We start from the raw sequence: 19,762 nt of genomic DNA on the forward strand, positions 1-19,762 counted from the left end.
CTGGGATCTGCTGTCTCTGTTTGCCAGGCTTGAGTTACAGTGGCATGCTTCCGTGCCTGACTTTTTATGTGGTGCTACTGAGGAACCAAACTTAGGCTCTCAGGCCTGTTCACAAGACCTCCTCTCCCCGAGCATCCCTGTAATCCTGGAGTATCTTTCTGAGGGATAGTCCTTTAATGTGAACCTCTATTTTTCTAAACCTGAATCTCTGTCATCATCATCGTTGTCATCATCATCATCTGGTGAGGCCATGATAACAACATTGAAGATGGTTTAGAAACAAGACAATAGACATTACCTTCACTTGTATCACTAATAAGACTTTTTATCTTATAGCGTGTGTGAAGATTGAGCTTATAAGTCATTGTTGAGAATAAAAATCCCGGATACATCCAGTGTCAGTTGTTTTTTAAATTTCACCAAATTACATGAGGTGTCAGCTAAAGGTTTGGGTCAAGTTTGCTGTCAGTGTCCTGAGAGTATTCTGTATTCATTGGAACAGTCAGTCCGTCCTTCCATATGTCCATCCTCCCTCTCTGATGTTTCAGCAAGGGTTTACACCATCAGAACATAAGGAACTGAAACAATAGCACACACCCCCCATCCCCCACCCCAGAGCTGAGGACCGAACCCAGGGCCTTGTGCTAGCTAGGCAAGTGCTCTACCACTGAGCTAAATCCCCAACCCTAGCACCTCTTATTTTATCCCCAGAGGCTTCCTAGGCCTCTGGAAACAGTCCTCGCTGCTTTATCTCCATAAGTAGGCTGGGCCATTGAGACTGGAGCCTGGTAGCCCAGACTGGCTCTGTCAACCCTTCAGCATCTCCCAGGTTGTTGATGCTTAGTGACATTTGATGACTGTGGTCCCTGTCATTATTGTCTTGGACAGACTCTGTCATTTTTTTCTTTTTACCGTAACATTTGGAGATTTGTAGATGTTGTTACCGTGAGCACTGCCCTGTAAGGAGTATTGTATCAAAATAGGTGAATTCCAAAGCTTGAAGAAAATCAAAAAAGAGGTCCTTCTATCATGCACATTCTTTTTAATGTACTTTTCAGTTATGTACACACATACTACATATGTATATATAGTGTGCATACGCACTATGTATAGTGTGCATATGCACCTTATAGCTTATATAGTATATGCATATAGTATATAGTATATTATAGTATATATATTTATACATACATACGTGCATGCATGTGTGTGTGTGTGTGTGTGTCTGTGAGAGAGAGAAAGAGAGAGTCCCCTCCGTCCCATTCCTGTCAGCCTCTTGTCAGCTCCCTTCCTACCTTAACAAAGTCTTTTTGTTTTGTCTTTGTTACCTTTGACTCTAACGGGTAGAGGTGTTACTTGAGCAAGGGCGACTTAACCCGTGTCTCCGCGCTGGGGAATACATCAAGCCGCTCACTTTGGTTTCTGGTTTCCATTGTGTAAGGCGTTGCAGTGGTTTTTAAGGTGTATCTTCCTGTAGCCACACCACAAGGACCGACCGCCATCAGTGGGCATGGTTGACCCCAAGAAAGCTCTGGGCCCAGTTCGGAAGCTTGCACACCAGGTGTGACCCGCAGGACTAATTGAAGGTTTCGGAGAATAACTTTATAGATGAGTCCAAACTTTCGACAGAATTCCCTTTGCAGCCACAAATAGCAGGGCTATTTTTATTGTGGCGTACACAGACGAGGAGCGGCTTGATATTAGAAGAAAGGCTTTATTTTGCCAAGACGGCTCACGCTCAGCACAGTCCTTGTTTTTCTTGGCAGGGACTTCTCAGCCATCTGCGAGTCCAGGGGAGCCGTCTCCACCATCCATCCAGCCAGCCCAGTCAGAGTTAATAGTCGAAGCCGGCGACACCATCAGGCTGACGTGCGCTGACCCCGCCTTTGTCAAATGGACTTTCGAGATCCTCGATGTAAGGATTGAGAATAAGCAGAGCGAATGGATTCGAGAAAAAGCCGAGGCCACTCACACGGGCAAATACACGTGCATCAGCGGCAGCGGCCTCAGGAGCTCTATTTACGTGTTCGTTAGAGGTAAACGCCCATTTTCTGTGTCGCTGTGCTCTGGAGTGTTCGCTACCCTGTCCTTACTTTTAAGTGACCGTAGTTGACCAGAGCACAGGCAGAATTTTGCTAGCTGGTTCAAGGAGGCCTAATGTACTTGTTTTTCTTCCCCACTTCCTCATGGCTTGGGTGTGACCCCAGCTGGGGGTCTGCAAGGCCAGAACTGGATTCCAGTCTGGTTAACCCATTTGTCCTGGTGCTTGGAGTCAACCCTGAGAAGAAATTAGGCCCTTTGGGAAAACTGTATTTAAATGCCTGGAGATACTAAATATTCCCACTTAGTAAAAAACACTTCAGGGAGCCAAAGGCCTCAAAAGGCCCGAACAGAGTAGCACTTCAAAAGACTTAGGGAGTAAATTCCAGAAAACAGCTCAGACAGCTAAGCATCCCTTGTCAGTCATAAGCTCTCTCAGAGTTGGTTCTTTTCAACAATTACAGCCTCTTGGAAACAAAAGACAAAGAGATGTGACAGTTGGAGCCCTCTACCTCATTTTCTAGACGAATTCAGCAGTTTGTAGTTGCGTGTTTGCTCTCATGTCAAGAACCCGCAGGACGCTATCCTTTGGGTGATGTGAAACAACGCTAATGACTGTCTGAGAGACAAATGAGAAGGCAGGAAAAAGGCAGTCCAGGCTGTAGCACCAGTTGTACCGGGATTGGGTCTGTCACTTACAACGGGCAGTTCTGTGCGTCTATGGTGGATGTCTGCCTGGGCCTGGGAGGTGTGCTGCCTAGGGCCTCCATTTCTCACTGTGGGCCTCAGATAAGATGAGCAGTCTCCCTCAGGGGATTGTTAGGGAAACACAATTATACAAATCTTAGCATGCTCAAACAGGGGTTAATAAAGCTGCCTCGGAAGATCGCCGTGAAATTGACTGTGCTTTCGCTTTATCAGTCGTCCGTCCTTAAGTGGGCAGCTGAGGAGACGTGCTCAGCGATAAGCCACAGCTTAGCTTCAGGGTTCGGCTCCGGGACTGTCGGGCCCACCCGGAAGCTGTGGTGACATTGGAGAAGACATTTTGTAATTTCCAAATGGTAAGGAAGGCGCCATTCAGCTTCATGGCGAGCTGTGTAGATGCCCGCATGTCTGAGGAGATGGCTGAGGGAGCCAGTCACCCTCACGAACACCCTTTCTTCACGTTCGGACCCTTAACTAGTGTGTACCACTGAGAGGAAGGAAGCGACACCTTTTGGGAGGCTCCTCCACCCTGGTGACTGAGAAAGTATAGACAGAAAACCACCTGCAGCTTCTGATGTTCGTTTGTTTTAATTAAGTGACATATATTTCAGTGGTAACTGGTTCTGTTGGTGTGTCTATAACATTTGGTTTCCAGGTAGAAAGGATAATTTGGAAACAGAATTTCAGAGGGCTGAGACGGTAGCTTGTCAGTCAAGTGACATGAGGACCTGCGTTTGATCCTTAGTTACCCACATGAAAAGCTGGGGTGCTGGAGGCCGGTGAGGAAGCTAACCCTTAAGAGCACTGGCTGTTTTTGCTGAGGACCCAGTTTGGTTTGCAGCACCCACACTGGGCAGCTCACTGGCACTCAGAATTTCAGTTCTGGGAGATCAGAAGCTCCGCTCCGGCCTTAGGTCTGCATGCGCAGGGTCTACGTATGGATAAGCTAGCTCAGACTCGTACATGACGATTAAAAGAGCGAACTTTGAAATCCACTGTGTTATTCAAGCTTGTAATCTCTTAAGCCTTTTAAACATGTTTTCAGAGAGTAGGTTGTGGCGGAACACGCCTTTAATCCCCGCTGAGACAGGTGGACCTCTGAGTTCGAGGCCAGCCTGGTCTACAAGCAAGTTTCCAGACTAGCCAGGGCTGCATTGTGAGACGCTGTGAAAACAAGCCAGCAAGCAAGGTGCCTTCAGTGTCCAGGTCCAGCACGTTGGCTTTTTGTTCTGCTTCACAGATCCTGCCGTACTTTTCCTGGTTGGCCTTCCCTTGTTTGGCAAAGAAGACAACGACGCACTGGTCCGCTGCCCCCTGACAGACCCACAGGTGTCCAATTACTCCCTCATTGAGTGTGATGGGAAATCTCTCCCCACGGACCTGAAGTTCGTCCCCAACCCCAAGGCTGGCATCACCATCAAAAACGTGAAGCGCGCCTACCACCGGCTGTGCATCCGGTGTACTGCCCAGCGTGAGGGCAGATGGATGCGGTCTGACAAATTCACCCTCAAAGTGAGGGCAGGTACGTCCCCTTCCTCACATCTTGTGGGAGATGGAGACTCTATTCACGGGGATGACTTCTTCTCTCTTTCCACTTAGCCTAGGGCATCAGGACACAGCTACTAGTAAGATCACCACCTTCCAGGTGATGGTAGACATTCGTGAGTTCCTCCAGAGTGACAGGTCCATGGCTCTTGCTAGCTAAGATGTCATTAAACCTGCTGGCTTAGGGCATCCCCAAGTGACATCCTTGCCACAAGTGTCCCTCTCAATGGGAAGATTTAATTTGAGGACATTAGTCTACAAGGACATTAATTTGTATGAGCACGTGACCTGATTTTTTTTCCCCTATAGCTGATTGGCTCCCAAGCCGCTCACGCTCTGGGAAAGAAAGTGCCTACAACCCGGGGAACTTGTTACCATGACATCACCTTGAACCCTCCAGTAGCCAGGAGATAAACTAGGCTTTATAGTTGAGATTCTCTAATTCAGCATCCCTTTGGGATTCAACTGATGAGGAGAATTTTTAATTTGCTTTTGAAAAATTGTGCTCATTAAAATGAAGGGAATTTTAATTATTTACAACCTGGGGTTTTTAGAAGTAAGCAAGGTGTGATTGTATAATATATGGGAAAGGGACCCATTTGGCTATAAAAGAATACTATTGGCTGTAGGCTAGGTCCTCAAGAACTCATCAAGGGTAAAGATTAAGTCTGCTTTATCATGCTACCCTCTTCCACCCGAGGGGAAATGCCAGAGGTATTTATGGTCTTGTACTGGGCACTCCTGTCTTTTTCACTCAGCATGAATGACTTTACTTGTACAGTGAATGACTTCATAGTTCTATATTTAGATATGCAAATGATACAGGTTGGTTAGTATTATGCTTTGTATTTTATTTAATGATACCTAACACAAGCTGTGCACAGTCAAGAAAATGCAAGGTTGGGTCTGGAGAGGTGGCTCAGACGTTAAGAGTGCTTGCTGCTCACTCTTCTAACGGATCCGCTCAGGTCCCAGCTCCCTACGTGGGCCAGTAACTCCAGCCCCAGGGTCTTCCACACCCCCCACTTGACTTTCTCAGGCACCCTCGCACATGGCATATGCATCCAAAGTTACACACTAATAGATAAAACAAAAGTAATTTTTAAAAAGAAAAAAGCATGTTAAATATAAGACGAGTTTAGATTCCCTCTGTAGCAGAAGGACTGACTTTGGGGCTGTATTCCTTTCCGTTCTAGCCATCAAAGCTATCCCAGTGGTGTCTGTGCCCGAAACCAGTCATCTCCTTAAGGAAGGGGACACATTTACGGTGATATGCACCATAAAAGACGTGTCTACATCCGTGGACTCCATGTGGATAAAGTTGAACCCTCGGGTGAGTTCTGTTTAATTCCTCTCCTGTGCTGCAGTGTCTGTGTTCTCTACACAGTTGGACCAGGGGTGAGTCTGCTGGTAAGCCTAGCTGTTAGCAACTGGCTGAGGTGTGTTCACATACTGGCTAGCTGTGTATATTACAGCATAGGTGTTTACTGTCAGTGATGAGTAACCACCACATTGTTACTGTGTTTGAGAAAAGAGAGGACATCTGTCTCAGGCTATTACTTAACACTCTTTTAAATTAAAAAAAAAAAGAAGAAGAAGAAAATCGATGAACAACTGTATATTATCCAGATAACACGTACTTCAGGTAAAACTATTGTCTGCTTAGGGTACATGACAGAAAGAGTTGTCAACACCTTTCTCCCTCTTCTTGTGAAGAATAAATGCTGTCATGTATGGCCCACAATGCTCTTCCGATCCCTGTAGAATGGATGGCCGCATTATTTTGGATAATTGGTTTTTTTTCTGGATTTCCCCTTTGGAGGCTGGTTACCTGGGATTAAATTGCTAATGGTTTCCCGCTTGTCTTTGTTGCTATTAATAAAATGGTTATCTTTAATGTGAAGCCTTTGGCTCTGTTTATGTTCTCATTCAGTTGACAAATAAGTATCAAATGCCTACTGTATGTCAATACTGTGCTGGACATGTCGTAAATACCTTTTAGCCAAATCCTCCTTTCCGCCATCTTTTTGTCTTTCAGTTCTAAGGCTTGACCCCAAAGGCCTTATGCCTGCGAGGCAAGGACACCGTCTAGCCGATTTTAGACTGTTTTATCTGGATATTTCTTTCTTTTCTTTTTTGTCTCAAATAACCAATAAATAGGTTTTAAAACTCTTAAATTTTCCCCAATATTTTCCATTAAAATTCCCACTGAGTTCCTCTTCTACTTTTAAATAATTTTAGTGAGAAAGTTGCCTAGCCATCAGTAGTTCCTCTCTTTTTTTTAACATGTAGGAATGTGAACAGGAAAAAAAGAAGTACATTTTCTTTTTCCTCTTCCTCCTCTTCTTGGCCAGTGCTCACCGTTGGCAATTTCAGGCCGGCATAGAGTGCTGTGTGAAGCGCATAACCATGGTGCCCTGCAGGGTAATGGTATTTGTGCAGATCTTGATGGACGATGACTTGCTTCTTCTGTGAAGCCTGCCACTGGCCTGGAGACTGGATTGTGCTGGAGACTCATTCTTTCAAACCAATACCTCAGAGGAACAAGTTTTAGTTTTCAGACCATCTTAATGCAATAGAAACAACAGCTTCTGTATGGATTTGGGGCTAGCCTTACAGAGCACAATCTCATATTAATTGGCTTTCTATAAACCTCGATTTCAGATGAGAGAACAATTTAGACGGTGTGTGTATATTTGAGCCTGTGTATACTTGAAAATTAGCCCTTTTAAGATGAGAAATTCAATTTGCCCCAGGCGGTTTTGTTCTGAACCGCGGTTCCCAGGAGCCCCACACGCCATTCCCAATTAACCCACTGGCAATGGTAGCTAAGTCTTTAGTGTTAGGAGCTCTTTGGGGAGGTCCCAATGTGTGCCTCCAAGGGTTAAAGAAAAACCAAATCACGTGCAGACAGCATGCAATGTGTGACTTGCAGATGGGACTCCTGGCCCTCTGCCAGGGTTCACCATGAATCTTTTATTGATCCTTTGGCATAATTTGGAATGCTGTTAGCACTATCAGATTATTTAAAAAATCCATAATGTTTGATCTTGACCATTTAGAGGAAGCTTCACTCTCGAGAAATTGAGGCTACAATGAGATCTTTAGAGTTGTCTCCATTATTCGTTCAAGCATAAAAGTCTTGGGGTTTATATGGTGCTTGTTCATTTTGGCCTCCTTTTCTAATGCTTCCGAATGCTAAGCCGTCTATTGGCTTTCAAAGCCGAGCTTGGCAGGATGCTAAATTAAGATCTTTGGCTTTGGGTGTTACCTAGCACATCATTTGTGACCGAGCTATTTTGTTCTACACGGACCACCTCAGACCTTGTGTTTAGCACCCTTTGGGGGACTCTCTGACCCAAGGAAGAGTGGCGTTCCATCTGTCCTTGATCACCGTGCCTTTTGGCACAGAAGGCAGAAACATTGGCCTAAAGATGGGCAGGAGGATGTCGCTCATTTTGCTCTACCATGGGATATAGTGACCCCACACACGGAAATGGCAGGCTTCTAGCACTAGAAACACCTAGGAGGGGTGGCTCTGGGTCTGCTTAGGGCCACAGAAGATAATGGAAATCTCTAAGTGTTAATCACACCTTTTAGAACAAAGGCCAGGATCGGGCGTGTCTTTGACTTGATCATGGCTCTCCCAGCCAAACAGATTCTCTTCTTTGTAATAAACCCCGGGTCATCCTTTTTTATGTGTGCCTCTTTTAAGGATTCCAAATTCTGTGGGCCGGACGTGGTGCCAGCTCCACCTCAGAGCCTTTGCTTTGCCTGTGGAAAGCCTTCAGTCCCCAGCCCTGAAGAAAAATTCTTAAGCCATAATTATACAAGGGGGAAAAGAAAGAAAGGCATTGTCTATATGTTTGCAGCTAGCAATACTGTATTTATAAGTATCTAGAAATATCTAGAAGTATAATGTGAGTTGCATAGGCCATTTAAAATTTTCAGATAAGTACATTCCAAACTAAGTGATTTTTAATGCCCTATTTGACCCAGAATTATGAAATATCATCATTTCCTACTAAAATTAACATAAAGGTTATTAATGATGCATTCTGCATCTTATAATTCAGAATCTAGGATATAGTTTATGTGGAGTCAGAACTACAGCGTTTGAAGTACTCCATGGTCGCAAGTGGCTAGTCCTTGTTAATGCCAGGTAGCTCTCACGTTTTCCAGGTTTCTCTTGTCTTTCCCCCATGTGCATGCATTGCCACTTGGTCGAAGCTTTAAGATTGGTGCTTTGCTCGTGATCGGGTCTCCCTATTGTAGCCCAAGCTGGCCTTGAACCTGTAGCCATCTGTCTCGCTCCCAGGTGTTGGCATTATCATTGTGAGTTGTCTTAAGTCACGTCAACGTCTCTCTTGTTTCCTACCCAGACCTAATCTGTTTTGTTGCATTTACCCAGCGGATATTTGTGTCATCCCAAGAGTCCCTGCAGTCAGTATCAGGGAACTTTTGTCTTCTGTTATGAGCCTTAGACACAGGTGATCTGAGGAACTTAGCATCCTGCCAAGCTCCTTTCTGGCGTTGTTCCTATCACCACCAGCACGGGCTGCTGGGCCTACATGGCAATGTAGCTATAGCTGACATCTCCCTTGGTCTTTGCCTGCCTGCCTGCCTGCCTGCCTGCCTGCCTGCCTGCCTGCCTGTCTGCCTGTGCCTGCTTGCTTTCTTGATGCTGTTGTTTTCTCCATTATAACGGGAATGTGTGCAGATGACAGCAGGTTTGGAAGATGCAGAACACAGACTCCTTCAAATCTTTTGAGTGGAGTTGCCCATATCAAAGTTTTCCCCTGGTACTTCCCATGTAGTATTTCTCCATGTCTGGCCTGCAGACGACCCTGTCACAAGAGTGATCCCCCAAGGCCAGAGCCACATTCCTTTTTGGTTAGTGTTATCAAACACTTTGTGATGTGGTCTTGTAGGTGTTGCGTGCCTTATCCCTTGAGTCGTTAAGAAAATTCTACTGGGTTGATAACTGTGGTGGTGAATGTCAAGTCAGTTGTACATATCTGCTTCTAATTTTATTTTAAGATACCAAACGCTAATAAAAAGGTTGTATGTTTTCTTTCAGTCATTAGATTCACACATGGAAAAGGGCAAAGGGGGGTTGATAGAGCGTTTGCCTGGCATGCATGAATCCCTGGGTTCAGTGCATGGAGCGTCATAAACCGCTGGACTTGATGGGGGCATGTGCCTGCGATCTGTGCACGAAGGAGGAGGGAGGCAGGGGGAGTGAAATTCAAGGTCTTTCTTGGCTACATAGGGAATTAGAAGCAATCCTGGTCTACATAGAGATCCCATCTCAAGGGGGGAAAAGGAAACAAAAAGGAAATGTTAATGTGACATATGTGTGCTGACTCACTATGACATATCGGTACTCGATAATATTTCTTGCGTGGTGACTCCGAAAATCTAATACCACGGAGAACTTGGAATGAATTTCCCTGTGTTTTTCCAATCGTTCATAATGACTATCTTTCAATATAATCCTGTGATATGAAGGGTCCCAGTGACAGGCTTGTCACGACGCTGTATTATTCCCCCTCAGTAGTGTATAATGAATGCTAATACGGAGAAGTTAATTGCTGCTATTTTTAATTTAGGAAAGATCCTGAATATAAATTATATGGTAATCTTTGATTTTTTTTTTCTCTCCTTCCCCTTCTGAAAGCCTCAGAGCAAAGCCCAGGTAAAGCGCAATAGCTGGCATCAGGGCGACTTCAATTACGAACGCCAGGAGACGCTGACTATCAGCTCAGCAAGAGTTAACGATTCCGGAGTGTTCATGTGTTATGCCAATAATACTTTTGGATCAGCAAATGTCACAACAACCTTGAAAGTAGTAGGTAAATATCTCTATGGGAATGTATAAATTACGGGCAATAGTGAGAGAGAAATTACTAGGTAGTTTCCTTTTTATGCAAATGGGATTCTAAGAACCAATTCTTAGAATTTATTATCACCGAGTGAATGAATGAATGAATATTATCCCTGCAGCTTCTCGGCAGCAGAACACAAAACCAGATCCTACCAGTTTACCCAAAAGACAGAAGAGAACAGGCCACTGAACTTCAGCCCTGTCACTCCGTGTACCCACCTTCCCCTCCCCCACAAGCAGAGCGTGTACTGACTTTCCCCCACGCTGTAGCCCTCTACACAATGGTTGGAGTTTTGCAATGGTTGGAGTTTTGCAATGACCGTAGATGGTCTTTGCCAGGCCTCAGAAGATGTGTAGAGCATAGAGCCTGGGGTACGGACTTCTCGGTCTTCCGGAACGTGTTGTTTGTCAGTTGTTGGCTTTAGTCCCTTTGTGGTCTGCTGAGTTGGGCTTCTTCAGCCTGTTGGCTCTTCTCTCAGGTTCACTGATGGCTCATACCTTCAGGAAAGCTGCACTGGTCCTAGAGAGCCTCAGAGAAGGGTCCTGGGGGTCTCCTCTGCCCCCGCCCCAGGTTCACCACCTCTGCTCTGTACAGTAGTAGCTGTAGCTTTGGTCTTCTGGATGTAAGAAAGGCCACAAGTGTTTATTTTTGAGGCAATTACTTAGAGGGTTTTCCTGTTTGTTTGTTTTTTTTTAATTGTTGTTTTGTTTCGTTTTGTTTTTTATCTAGACCAGTAGTAACTCTCCCCAAAAATATTTCATTCATAGTTTTTTTGTTTGTTTGTTCATTTTGTTTTTTGTCTTCTGGATATTGTTTGATCTCACCTGATTTTTTTCTTTCTGTCTGTCTTTATTGTAATTAATATGTAAGCCTTTTTTAATACGACCATTTCCTTGGTGCTTGCCTTTGCTAACACCCGTGTAGAGCAGAGACGCTCATCTTTGTAAGCAGTAATAAAGCAACGCACTGTTTGCTTGCGTCCTGCTCCTCACCCACCCCAGATTTCGTTAATTTATGGAACAGAACTCTGATTTTTTTTTTCCTCCTGTAGTAGCACCATAAAAATTTGGTGCTTCTGCCCAAGTTCTAATGGAAAGTCCCTCAACAGATGAACACCCAGAAGACACTTTGCTTGTAATTATAGAGTCATCACACACAAAGTGTACTCCTCTGTCCCCAACTGTGATCGTGAGCCATTTATTAATTTGAATAGAAGGCTATGCTTTTAAAATATTAAACTCCATAAGCACTAATTTGCTAAGTTGATTAGGGAGAATGTTGATATACCCACTTCAGCTCCAGAAAGCAATTAGGAAGGAGGTTTTGAGCATATTGTTGTATGTAATCGGATTTTAAAAATCCATTCATCAGTTTCCAAGAATTAGAAATGTGTGACTGGAAAACTCCGGGGCTATGAAATCTGAATCTGGTTTTGTCGTCGGTCAGGAGTGGGTTGTGGGTGGGACAGGAGCAGGAAGGGACAAAGAAAGGCTAATTCCACAGGGACTGGGAATGGAGTTCAGATCCAAAATGGCTTAGGTGAGAGAACTAGACTTTTGGACCATCTGACTATATATATAATTTTACACACACACACACACACACACACACACACACCCCTGTGTACAGTGAAGGCATTTAACATGATATTACAGGGATGTATACAGGCTATAAAATGTTATTATAGTGAAGCAAATAAACTTAATCCACCACCTTCCATGGCTATGTGTTGGTGTGTGTGTGTGTGTGTGTGTGTGTGTGTGTGTGTGTAATAGCAGATAGACTCTGACCTGGTTTTAGGTTAGGGGCTTTGCCACTTCTCTTTCCAATGTACCCCAGGTTTTCTCTGTATTTCTTCACAGAAGAAACAGCCTCTGGCCCCCACCACGTTGGAGAGGAGATGAAACAGATTTTACGGGAGTGTCAGGCAATAGAGTTTAAACTTGATTAAAAGTTAATGTTCCGCTATTTTTTTTTTAATGCAGAAGCACTTGGGGAAAAAAAAACTTTTTTTTGTTTTGTTAGCCTTCCTTCTTTTTATGTTAATAGTATTTAAGGTAGAGCCTTAATCCTTCTTACATTATAGAAATGTAAGGCTTCATCCCACTCTATAACATAACCCTACTGTGTCGTCAGCTTCCTGTTTTATGACGAAATGCCTGACATACTAACAATTTAAAGGAGCGACGTTTCACTTTGGTTCAATGTCTAAGTCTGTGGACTTAAGGCAGCTCTGGAACATCATGGTAGGAACGGGTGGCAGAGGAGAGAAGCTCGCCTCATAGCAGCCAAGAAAAGAGAGCAAGCCAGGAAGGGCCAGACACGAGCTAGGTGTACCCCTAGGGACCCATTTCCCTCAAGTTGCACACCCACCCACAATGGACATCCATTGATGAACTTAGAACTCTGGTGATCCGGTCCCTTCCTACAAGTCCAATCCCTAGCAACCAGGCCTTTAACACGGGTTAATTCTTCACAGGCAAAGCAGAACACCTATATTAGCAAGGTGAGACTACAGAAAACTCAGGACTGCTGGCATATATATTTTTTTACATATACATAGTTGGTGTTTTGCCTGCATGCATGTCTGTGTGAGAGGATCAGAAACCCTGGAACTGGACTTACAGGCAGGTGTGAGCCCCTGCCGTATAGGTGCTGGGAATTGAACCCGTGTCCTCTGGAAGAGCAGAGGACTTAACCACTGCGCATCTCTCTAGCCTTGCTTTTATCTATGGTAACCTGACTTTTTTATGGCTGTGTGGTTATCTGAATATATGACCTTTTGAATCAACATTGATTCTTTTAACATAGCGAGACCTAACAGAAAAGCCCTTGTCATTAAGAGTGGCAGAGGTTATAACGTTTGTCACTCGAGTGTTAGGACAGGGCCAGCCCCAACTCCAGTTTTTATTTTAGATGATTTTTTTTTCATTCCTCACTGAAAATCCCTTTCAAATTGGTTCAGTAGAGAGAAAAAGGACACAGGATTGTGGTTTTGACCTTGAACCCTTAGGCAACCAAATATCATTAAAAACAAAACAAACCCTGCAATGACCACCTTCTGTGTATACACAGATAACCTGCAAAATTAGTAAAAGTTTGCAGTACAGTTTAAGCACTTGAAAACAAAATGGAATTAAAATTTAAACTCTTAACTTCATGTAGCTGCTTCTTAAAGATGTGAGTATTTTGCTTATATTTTTGTATATGAGTTTTCATTATACATACAATTTTATTCATATTCTTATTCTCTTGCTTAAAATGTATCGAGGCTCTGAAAAAAACAGCTGTTCTTGGCTTCTCTCAGACCCATGTTTTGAACATAGACTTTGCCTATGTGGCTCTGGGTCCCAACATAAATCATTGATTTCCTCTATAAATTGGAGATTACAAGTATTACTTATAAACTGGAGTTATCACTAACCTGGGGCTGTTCTACTCACAAGGAGCTGAGTTCAAATCCCCAGCACTTACATAAAATGCATGGCTGGGTGTGACTGTAATCCTAAGACTAGGGAACAGAGACTGCAGGTCCCCAGAGTTTCCTGGCTACCAGTCCTCCTGAAGTGGTGAATTTCTGACTCAGTGGAAGACCCTTGGAGTTCTGTTCTAGGTGGGATTTCTTTGTGTAGCCATGGCTGTCCTGGAACTCCTTCTGTAGACCAGGCTGGCCTCAGACTCAGAGGTCTGCCTGCCTCTGCCTCTGCAGTGCTGGGATTAAAGGTGTTCACCACCACCACCCGGCTAGTCTCCACACTCTAAAGGTGCATTATCATAGGCCCAGACACCAAACACAACACGCACGCATGCACGCACGCCGAAAACCCATAGCCTGTTTTTAATCTATAAATTAGAGGCTCTATGTTCCAGAATGATCGTAGGCATAAATGTCATAATTATTAAATGAAATGTGTGCTAAGGTGCCCGAGGCAGCTCTTGGCACACGGTGAGCGCCATTCCCCGAATGGTAGCTATAAAATAATATCAGCGATTATCTTATTGCTCTTCTTCGAGCCGCTCTTGGATTATTACATAACCATCTCCAAGGCCATATCATTTATTTACTTCAGTTCTGTCGTGTCAAGAGTTATCGAAACCCGTGCAAATAGTGCTTTGTGCGTCTCCCAACCCATTTTAAGAAGAGTTCTCAAATGGAAATTATAGGATTTAGGCTTAAAATAGATCATTTAAAAAAAGAAACTCTCGATTGCTAACTGGTTTTGAGGAGCGGCGTGCCAGTTTGTCATGTGCGGTTCCCCGTGCTTCTTCGAAGCACACTCGAGATTCTTGGGCTTATTTTAAATTAGTTTTGCTATTTTTGATAAATGGAAAGTGCTATCCGTATTTTAATGACCGGTTTAGCTAAACAATCCTTCTCCCGTAGTTTAAAGTCCTCTTTCCCGTTACCTTCATTCATATTTGCCCTCTGTGATGTCTTACTTTTGTCGCTTCCAAAAAGCACCCACCCATCTCCCCCGCAAGCAGTAAAAGCCCAGTTTTCACGTAAGAGCGCGGCCTGACTAATGGCCCGATGTGTGATAACGACTCACGGTATGGAAGGGCCAGCCATCATTTTCTTCAAATATATATATATATATTTTTGCAGCATTTTAATCACATTTTAGGGCTTATTCTTGCCTTGACTCAGTGGTAGTTTTTGTTGTTGTTGTTCGTTTTTTGTTTTTTAACTACATTTGAAGTTCTTCTGGGCCTAGGTGGGGGCTATTTAATGAAATATCTTGAACTTGAACTTCATGGTCTTGGAGACAAGCGGATGTAAAGAACTTTCAGGGAACTGCTAGCAAGGCAGCAGCACGCATCCAGGACTTTGTGTGCCCTGCCTCATCCGAGACACAGTGAACAGCAAAGGTGGCCAGCACACATCTCCGCTGTTTGCCGCCATTTTTGTGATTCTAAGTTGACGTCGTGTGTTCTTGTCAGTGGTGAATACCGATTGCTGTCTTCTTCTGTTCCGATTAGAAAAGGGATTCATCAACATCTTCCCTGTGAAGAACACTACGGTATTTGTAACTGATGGGGAAAATGTAGACTTGGTTGTTGAGTTCGAGGCCTACCCTAAACCTGAACACCAGCAGTGGATCTACATGAACAGGACGTCTACTAACAGAGGGGAGGATTATGTCAAATCCGATAACCAAAGCAACATCAGGTAAGGAGGGGACTTGTGCCCGTTTCTCCCCGAAATCTTCCCACTCCATGTTTTGGTGACCTCATGTGGGAAGATACCACATAAGGAAGGACATCTGAGGTTTCCTCCGTGTCCTCGGCCAACAAGTCCATTTTGCTGTGGGTTTCAAACGTTTCCACCACATATCTGAAGGAATGGTGACTCAGCATCTCATTTGGAAAGTGAGGGTTACTTTCCCCTTAGTTTTAAGGCTAACCCAAAGCAATGACTAGCCTATCTTCAGGAGACAGTACTTCTCCTAGTATTGTTACTCCATTATTAAATCTCTGAGGCAACCATGAACCATCAGGCTTCAGGCCCGGTGACTGATTATTTTTTTTATCAGATCACTTATTAAATCTTCAAAGCATCGTAATTACAATAGCGGCAGCCATAACACCTTGTGTGCTTTTGTTTGTTTCTGTCATATGTGCCATACACATGTCAGCCCAAACCTTAGATGTAGCGCTTGCCTTTTGCTAAGTTTAACTTGGAGTGCTGTGGGTATGTAATGGTGCAGGGACACAGTGTACCTCAAAGTGTGTGTGAAGGTTGGAGGATAACGGTTAGGAGTCAGGTCTCTCCTTCTACCTTTACGAGCATTCCAGGGGTCCACTCAGGGGCTTGTCCTGAAAGCACCTTTACCATCTCACTGACCCGTGGCACTTTTAGTGTCTCCATCTTTGTAGAAGAGGAATTCAAGGCATAGAAGGCTGAGGTGATGTGACCAAGATCAAATGACTATTAAGGGGCCGATGACTGGGCAGAGTCGATGTTCGTCCATTCAGGAGCTGCTGGTTGTTGGATGAACACGAGAGAGAGCTGAGGTGCTCTTTGCTTGAGACCTTGCATGCATTTGTCTAAAAGGCTCAGTTCCCTCAAAGCCAAGCCTGAGACAGGAGCTGAGAGGCTGGGTTTATGCAGAGAGAAAGCTATGAGGGGGCAGGAAACCACCTGAGAAAGGTTCTTGGGGAATTCTACACTGAGCTTTCTGTACCTGGCCACTTGGTTGAAGGTGACAGATATGAGGCATCCTGAGGTCCACCCACAACGAAGGTCCGTGGGGACATGGGAATAGGCCCCATAGAGGACACACAGGACCAAGGTGCCTGCATGAGAAGCTGAGATTAGAACATCTCGATCTGTCTCTCAGTGGAGAGAGGAGAGTGAGCTAGACCAGTGAGCACGGGCAAGTCGGTCATGGCCTGCTCAGGGGATCTGTCCATGTAGAGCTCATACTAGTTTAAAGATTGTATGGTGTTCCTTCTTCACAGTCATCTTGTAGGCCCCTGAATAGAGCAGATACTTGAATAACAAGTACACCTGGGGACTCTGGAAAAAGAAGTCGGGGAGGAAGAGGAAAACTAAAGTAGCTTGACAGAAATAAGGCAGGGGGACAGTGAATGAAGGACTTCATGATTGTGTGGATCCCAAGGGTCTAAGCGTCCACATGAAAGTCATGGGTGTGTACAGGTTACTGAACTAAGAGTTCTCAGGACAGAGATCAAGGTGCTGGCCCAGTGTAGGCAGAGAATGAAGTGGTCATGAAGGTAGCCTGGGACAGTGGCCCCAGAGGCTTGTCTTGTCTATTTCTGTATCTTCATGCAGGTCATTGGTTCCCAAATAGAGTGGGGTGGGTATGTGTGTGGGTGTGTGGGTGTGTGTGGTGTATGAAGTATGTGTACGAAGTATATGGAGAGAGAGAGAGAGAGAGAGAGAGAGAGAGAGAGAGAGAGAGTGTGTGGGTGTGTGTGTGTGGAGTGTGTGTGTGTGTGTGGTGGGGGGTGGGTGTGTGGGGGTGGGTGGGTGTGGGTGTGTGTGTATGAATGAAGTATGTATGAGTGTGTGTGGTATGTATGGGGTGGGGTGTGTGTGTGGGGTGTGTATATGGTTGTGTGTGTGTGTGTGTGTGTGTGTGTGTGTGTGTAGGAGTGTAACACTAAATGAAATGATTCATCGATACCTCCCTCTAAATACACATCTCTTTCCAAGTAGAAACTGACAGAGATGTGTCCCCCAGGACAGACTCTCCCCAGGGAGTTGATTTATTGTCCGTCCTTTGTAGATATGTGAATGAACTTCGCCTGACCAGATTGAAAGGCACAGAAGGAGGCACTTACACCTTTCTGGTGTCCAACTCTGATGTCAGTGCTTCCGTGACATTTGATGTTTATGTGAACAGTAAGTAAATCGCCGGGTTCCTTATCTTTTTATTTTGTGTTATTGCACGCTGCAGCCCGTGTGTCTAACAGCTGCCGAGCTGCGTTTCTTGTGTGCTATGTAAATAACGTTTCATGATAATTTTGACCTTAACAAAGACCTCGTGGTTTGGTGGTTGGAAGAGAAACCAATTCCCTGTCCTTCATTTCACTGGCCACATGACCTTGTAGAAGTGCTGTGGATTTTTGAGGGCCGCCTTTGGCGTCCACAGAGGAGCCAGAGAGGCCGAGCTTAGAAATTGTTTAAGAGAAAGTGTATTATTATTGATTGTTCAACTGCAGAGCCAGATGTTGAATGGAGCTGGCATTTGCCATTGGGTGGGAGAGAGGGAGAGAGAGCTACTGTTAAGCCCTGACAAGAATTTTCTCTGACCAGAGCCTTCTCTCTTCAGCCTGTGATACACCATTTGTGTTTAAGATTGTTCTCCCACTGTGATCGAAGTGATATTGACTCAGCTCAATGGGTCACTCCTGAGTACTTTAGGAGGACTGGGGAGCAGGCAGCAGGTGGTTTCGTGGAGGGCAGTTGTCTGTAGTCATGGGAACCTCAAAACCTAATACAAAAGTCCTGCACCGCTATGGTTCTTGGGGGTGGGGAGCCATGCAAGCAGGAGTCGATCCTGGCTGTGGCTTCTGCCCTGTGCAGGGCTTCTCCGTGGCTCTTTCTGGGTCTATATTAACAAGGAGTGGTGGACACTGTCATATCTACTAAGGTATTCCAGAAGATAGTCCAATAAATAACTGTTAGAATTATCCATCCCGTGTGTGGGTCTGGGGAAATGGAAACGCCCCCGTGTTAGTCACTTGTTGCTGTGAGAGAGCACACAAGCAGCCTGAGGGGAGTGGCTTCAGTTCTTGCTTGCAGGGAATATAGGCTGTCTTGGCAGGGAGAGTGTGGCTTTGGGCTTTGGTCTGGGCAGTGGGAGCATACAACTCATTCACCTCATGACTAATCAGGAAGTGAAGAGCTGAGGCTGGAAGCCAGGCTACAACCCGCTGTGACCTGCCTTAGTGACCTCTTCTGCCAGCCATGCCTCCTGCCCTGAAGGTTCCATGCTCTCTGAAAACACTACCACAAGGGGGATCAGCCAGCCTGCGGGGATATGTCAGGCCAAACCAGAATGATTCCCTACAAAAGCAACTTAGGAACTGGGCAGTATGCTGTATGTACTCTAAGTGGGTTGTAGATGGCCGAAGTGGGCAGAGGCAAGGGAGTGTCTTCCCTCCCTAGAGTAGCATATCTGCAGTGGTTTGAGGTATATCTATCCCTTTGTCCCTCTCCTGCTGTGATAGCCGTTTGGGTGTGGTCAGATCCATTTGTTTATGAGGAAGAATAACCTACTCTGGTTGGCTTTTTTTTTTTTTTTTAATCACAGTCTAGAGTTACTTAGCTGTATTTCTAGAATTGTGCTTCCTGATTAAGATATATCAGTCAGGGTTCTCTGAAGGAACAGACTAGCAGAAACGTGCATGCACATGCGCGCGCGCACACACACACACACACACACACACACACACACGGTATTATTAGATTGGCTTACAGAATGTCATCAGTGTAGCCCACCAGGGGCTGCCTCATTCAGTCCACCAGGCTGAATGTCTCAGGAGTCCCATTCAGATGCTGAGGGTCAGAAGGATTCCTGGAGAGCCCTGCTCTTCAGTCTACACTGGACTCTTGAAGAAGACTGAGGTTGAGGGAGGGTTTTCCTGCTACAAGTAATCTGATCAAGAAAATCCTTCACAGGAGTACCCAGCTGCTTGGGTGTTAGTGACTCCAGAAGCAGTCAGGTTGACAAACCAAGACTAGTCACCAGAGACATCAATGTGCTTTTGAGCTGGGTGACAGGGTGCATGCCCTTGATCCTAGCATTCTGCAAGTTGGAGGCAGGTAGATCTCTGAGTTCAAGGCTAGCCTGGTCTAGTCAGTGTCAAGGGGGAGAAGTGTCACAGGCCCATAATTAAGTACTTTAGTGTTGCTAACTCTCCCAGAATCCTTTATCTGTTGATGTACCCTACACTTCCTTAAAGGGTGCTGGTGGTGGTGGTGGTGGTGGTGGTGGTGGTGGTGGTGGTGATGGAACCAATGATCCTAGACTCTGAACCCCAGAGTTACTCCCATCCAAAGGAAATGTTAATTAATATTTCTGTTCCTGAGAGCAGTTTTGATTATTTGGTAT

At 45.0% G+C, this 19,762-nt stretch overlaps 1 protein-coding gene across 2 annotated transcripts in view; it reads left to right on the forward strand.

Moving 5' to 3' along the window:
* Nucleotides 1–19,762, forward strand: part of Kit (KIT proto-oncogene, receptor tyrosine kinase) — a 77,788-nt gene that overhangs the window by 29,979 nt on the left and 28,047 nt on the right. For both annotated transcript variants that reach the window (XM_032916255.1, XM_032916256.1), the window contains exons 2-7: nucleotides 1,767–2,036; nucleotides 3,986–4,267; nucleotides 5,487–5,623; nucleotides 9,971–10,145; nucleotides 15,159–15,348; nucleotides 17,432–17,547. In XM_032916255.1, the coding sequence (XP_032772146.1) occupies nucleotides 1,767–2,036; nucleotides 3,986–4,267; nucleotides 5,487–5,623; nucleotides 9,971–10,145; nucleotides 15,159–15,348; nucleotides 17,432–17,547 (1,170 nt within the window). The remainder of the gene's footprint in view (nucleotides 1–1,766; nucleotides 2,037–3,985; nucleotides 4,268–5,486; nucleotides 5,624–9,970; nucleotides 10,146–15,158; nucleotides 15,349–17,431; nucleotides 17,548–19,762) is intronic.

Source organism: Rattus rattus, chromosome 11, assembly GCF_011064425.1.
Source record: "Rattus rattus isolate New Zealand chromosome 11, Rrattus_CSIRO_v1, whole genome shotgun sequence".
Classification (NCBI taxonomy): Eukaryota; Metazoa; Chordata; class Mammalia; order Rodentia; family Muridae; genus Rattus; species Rattus rattus.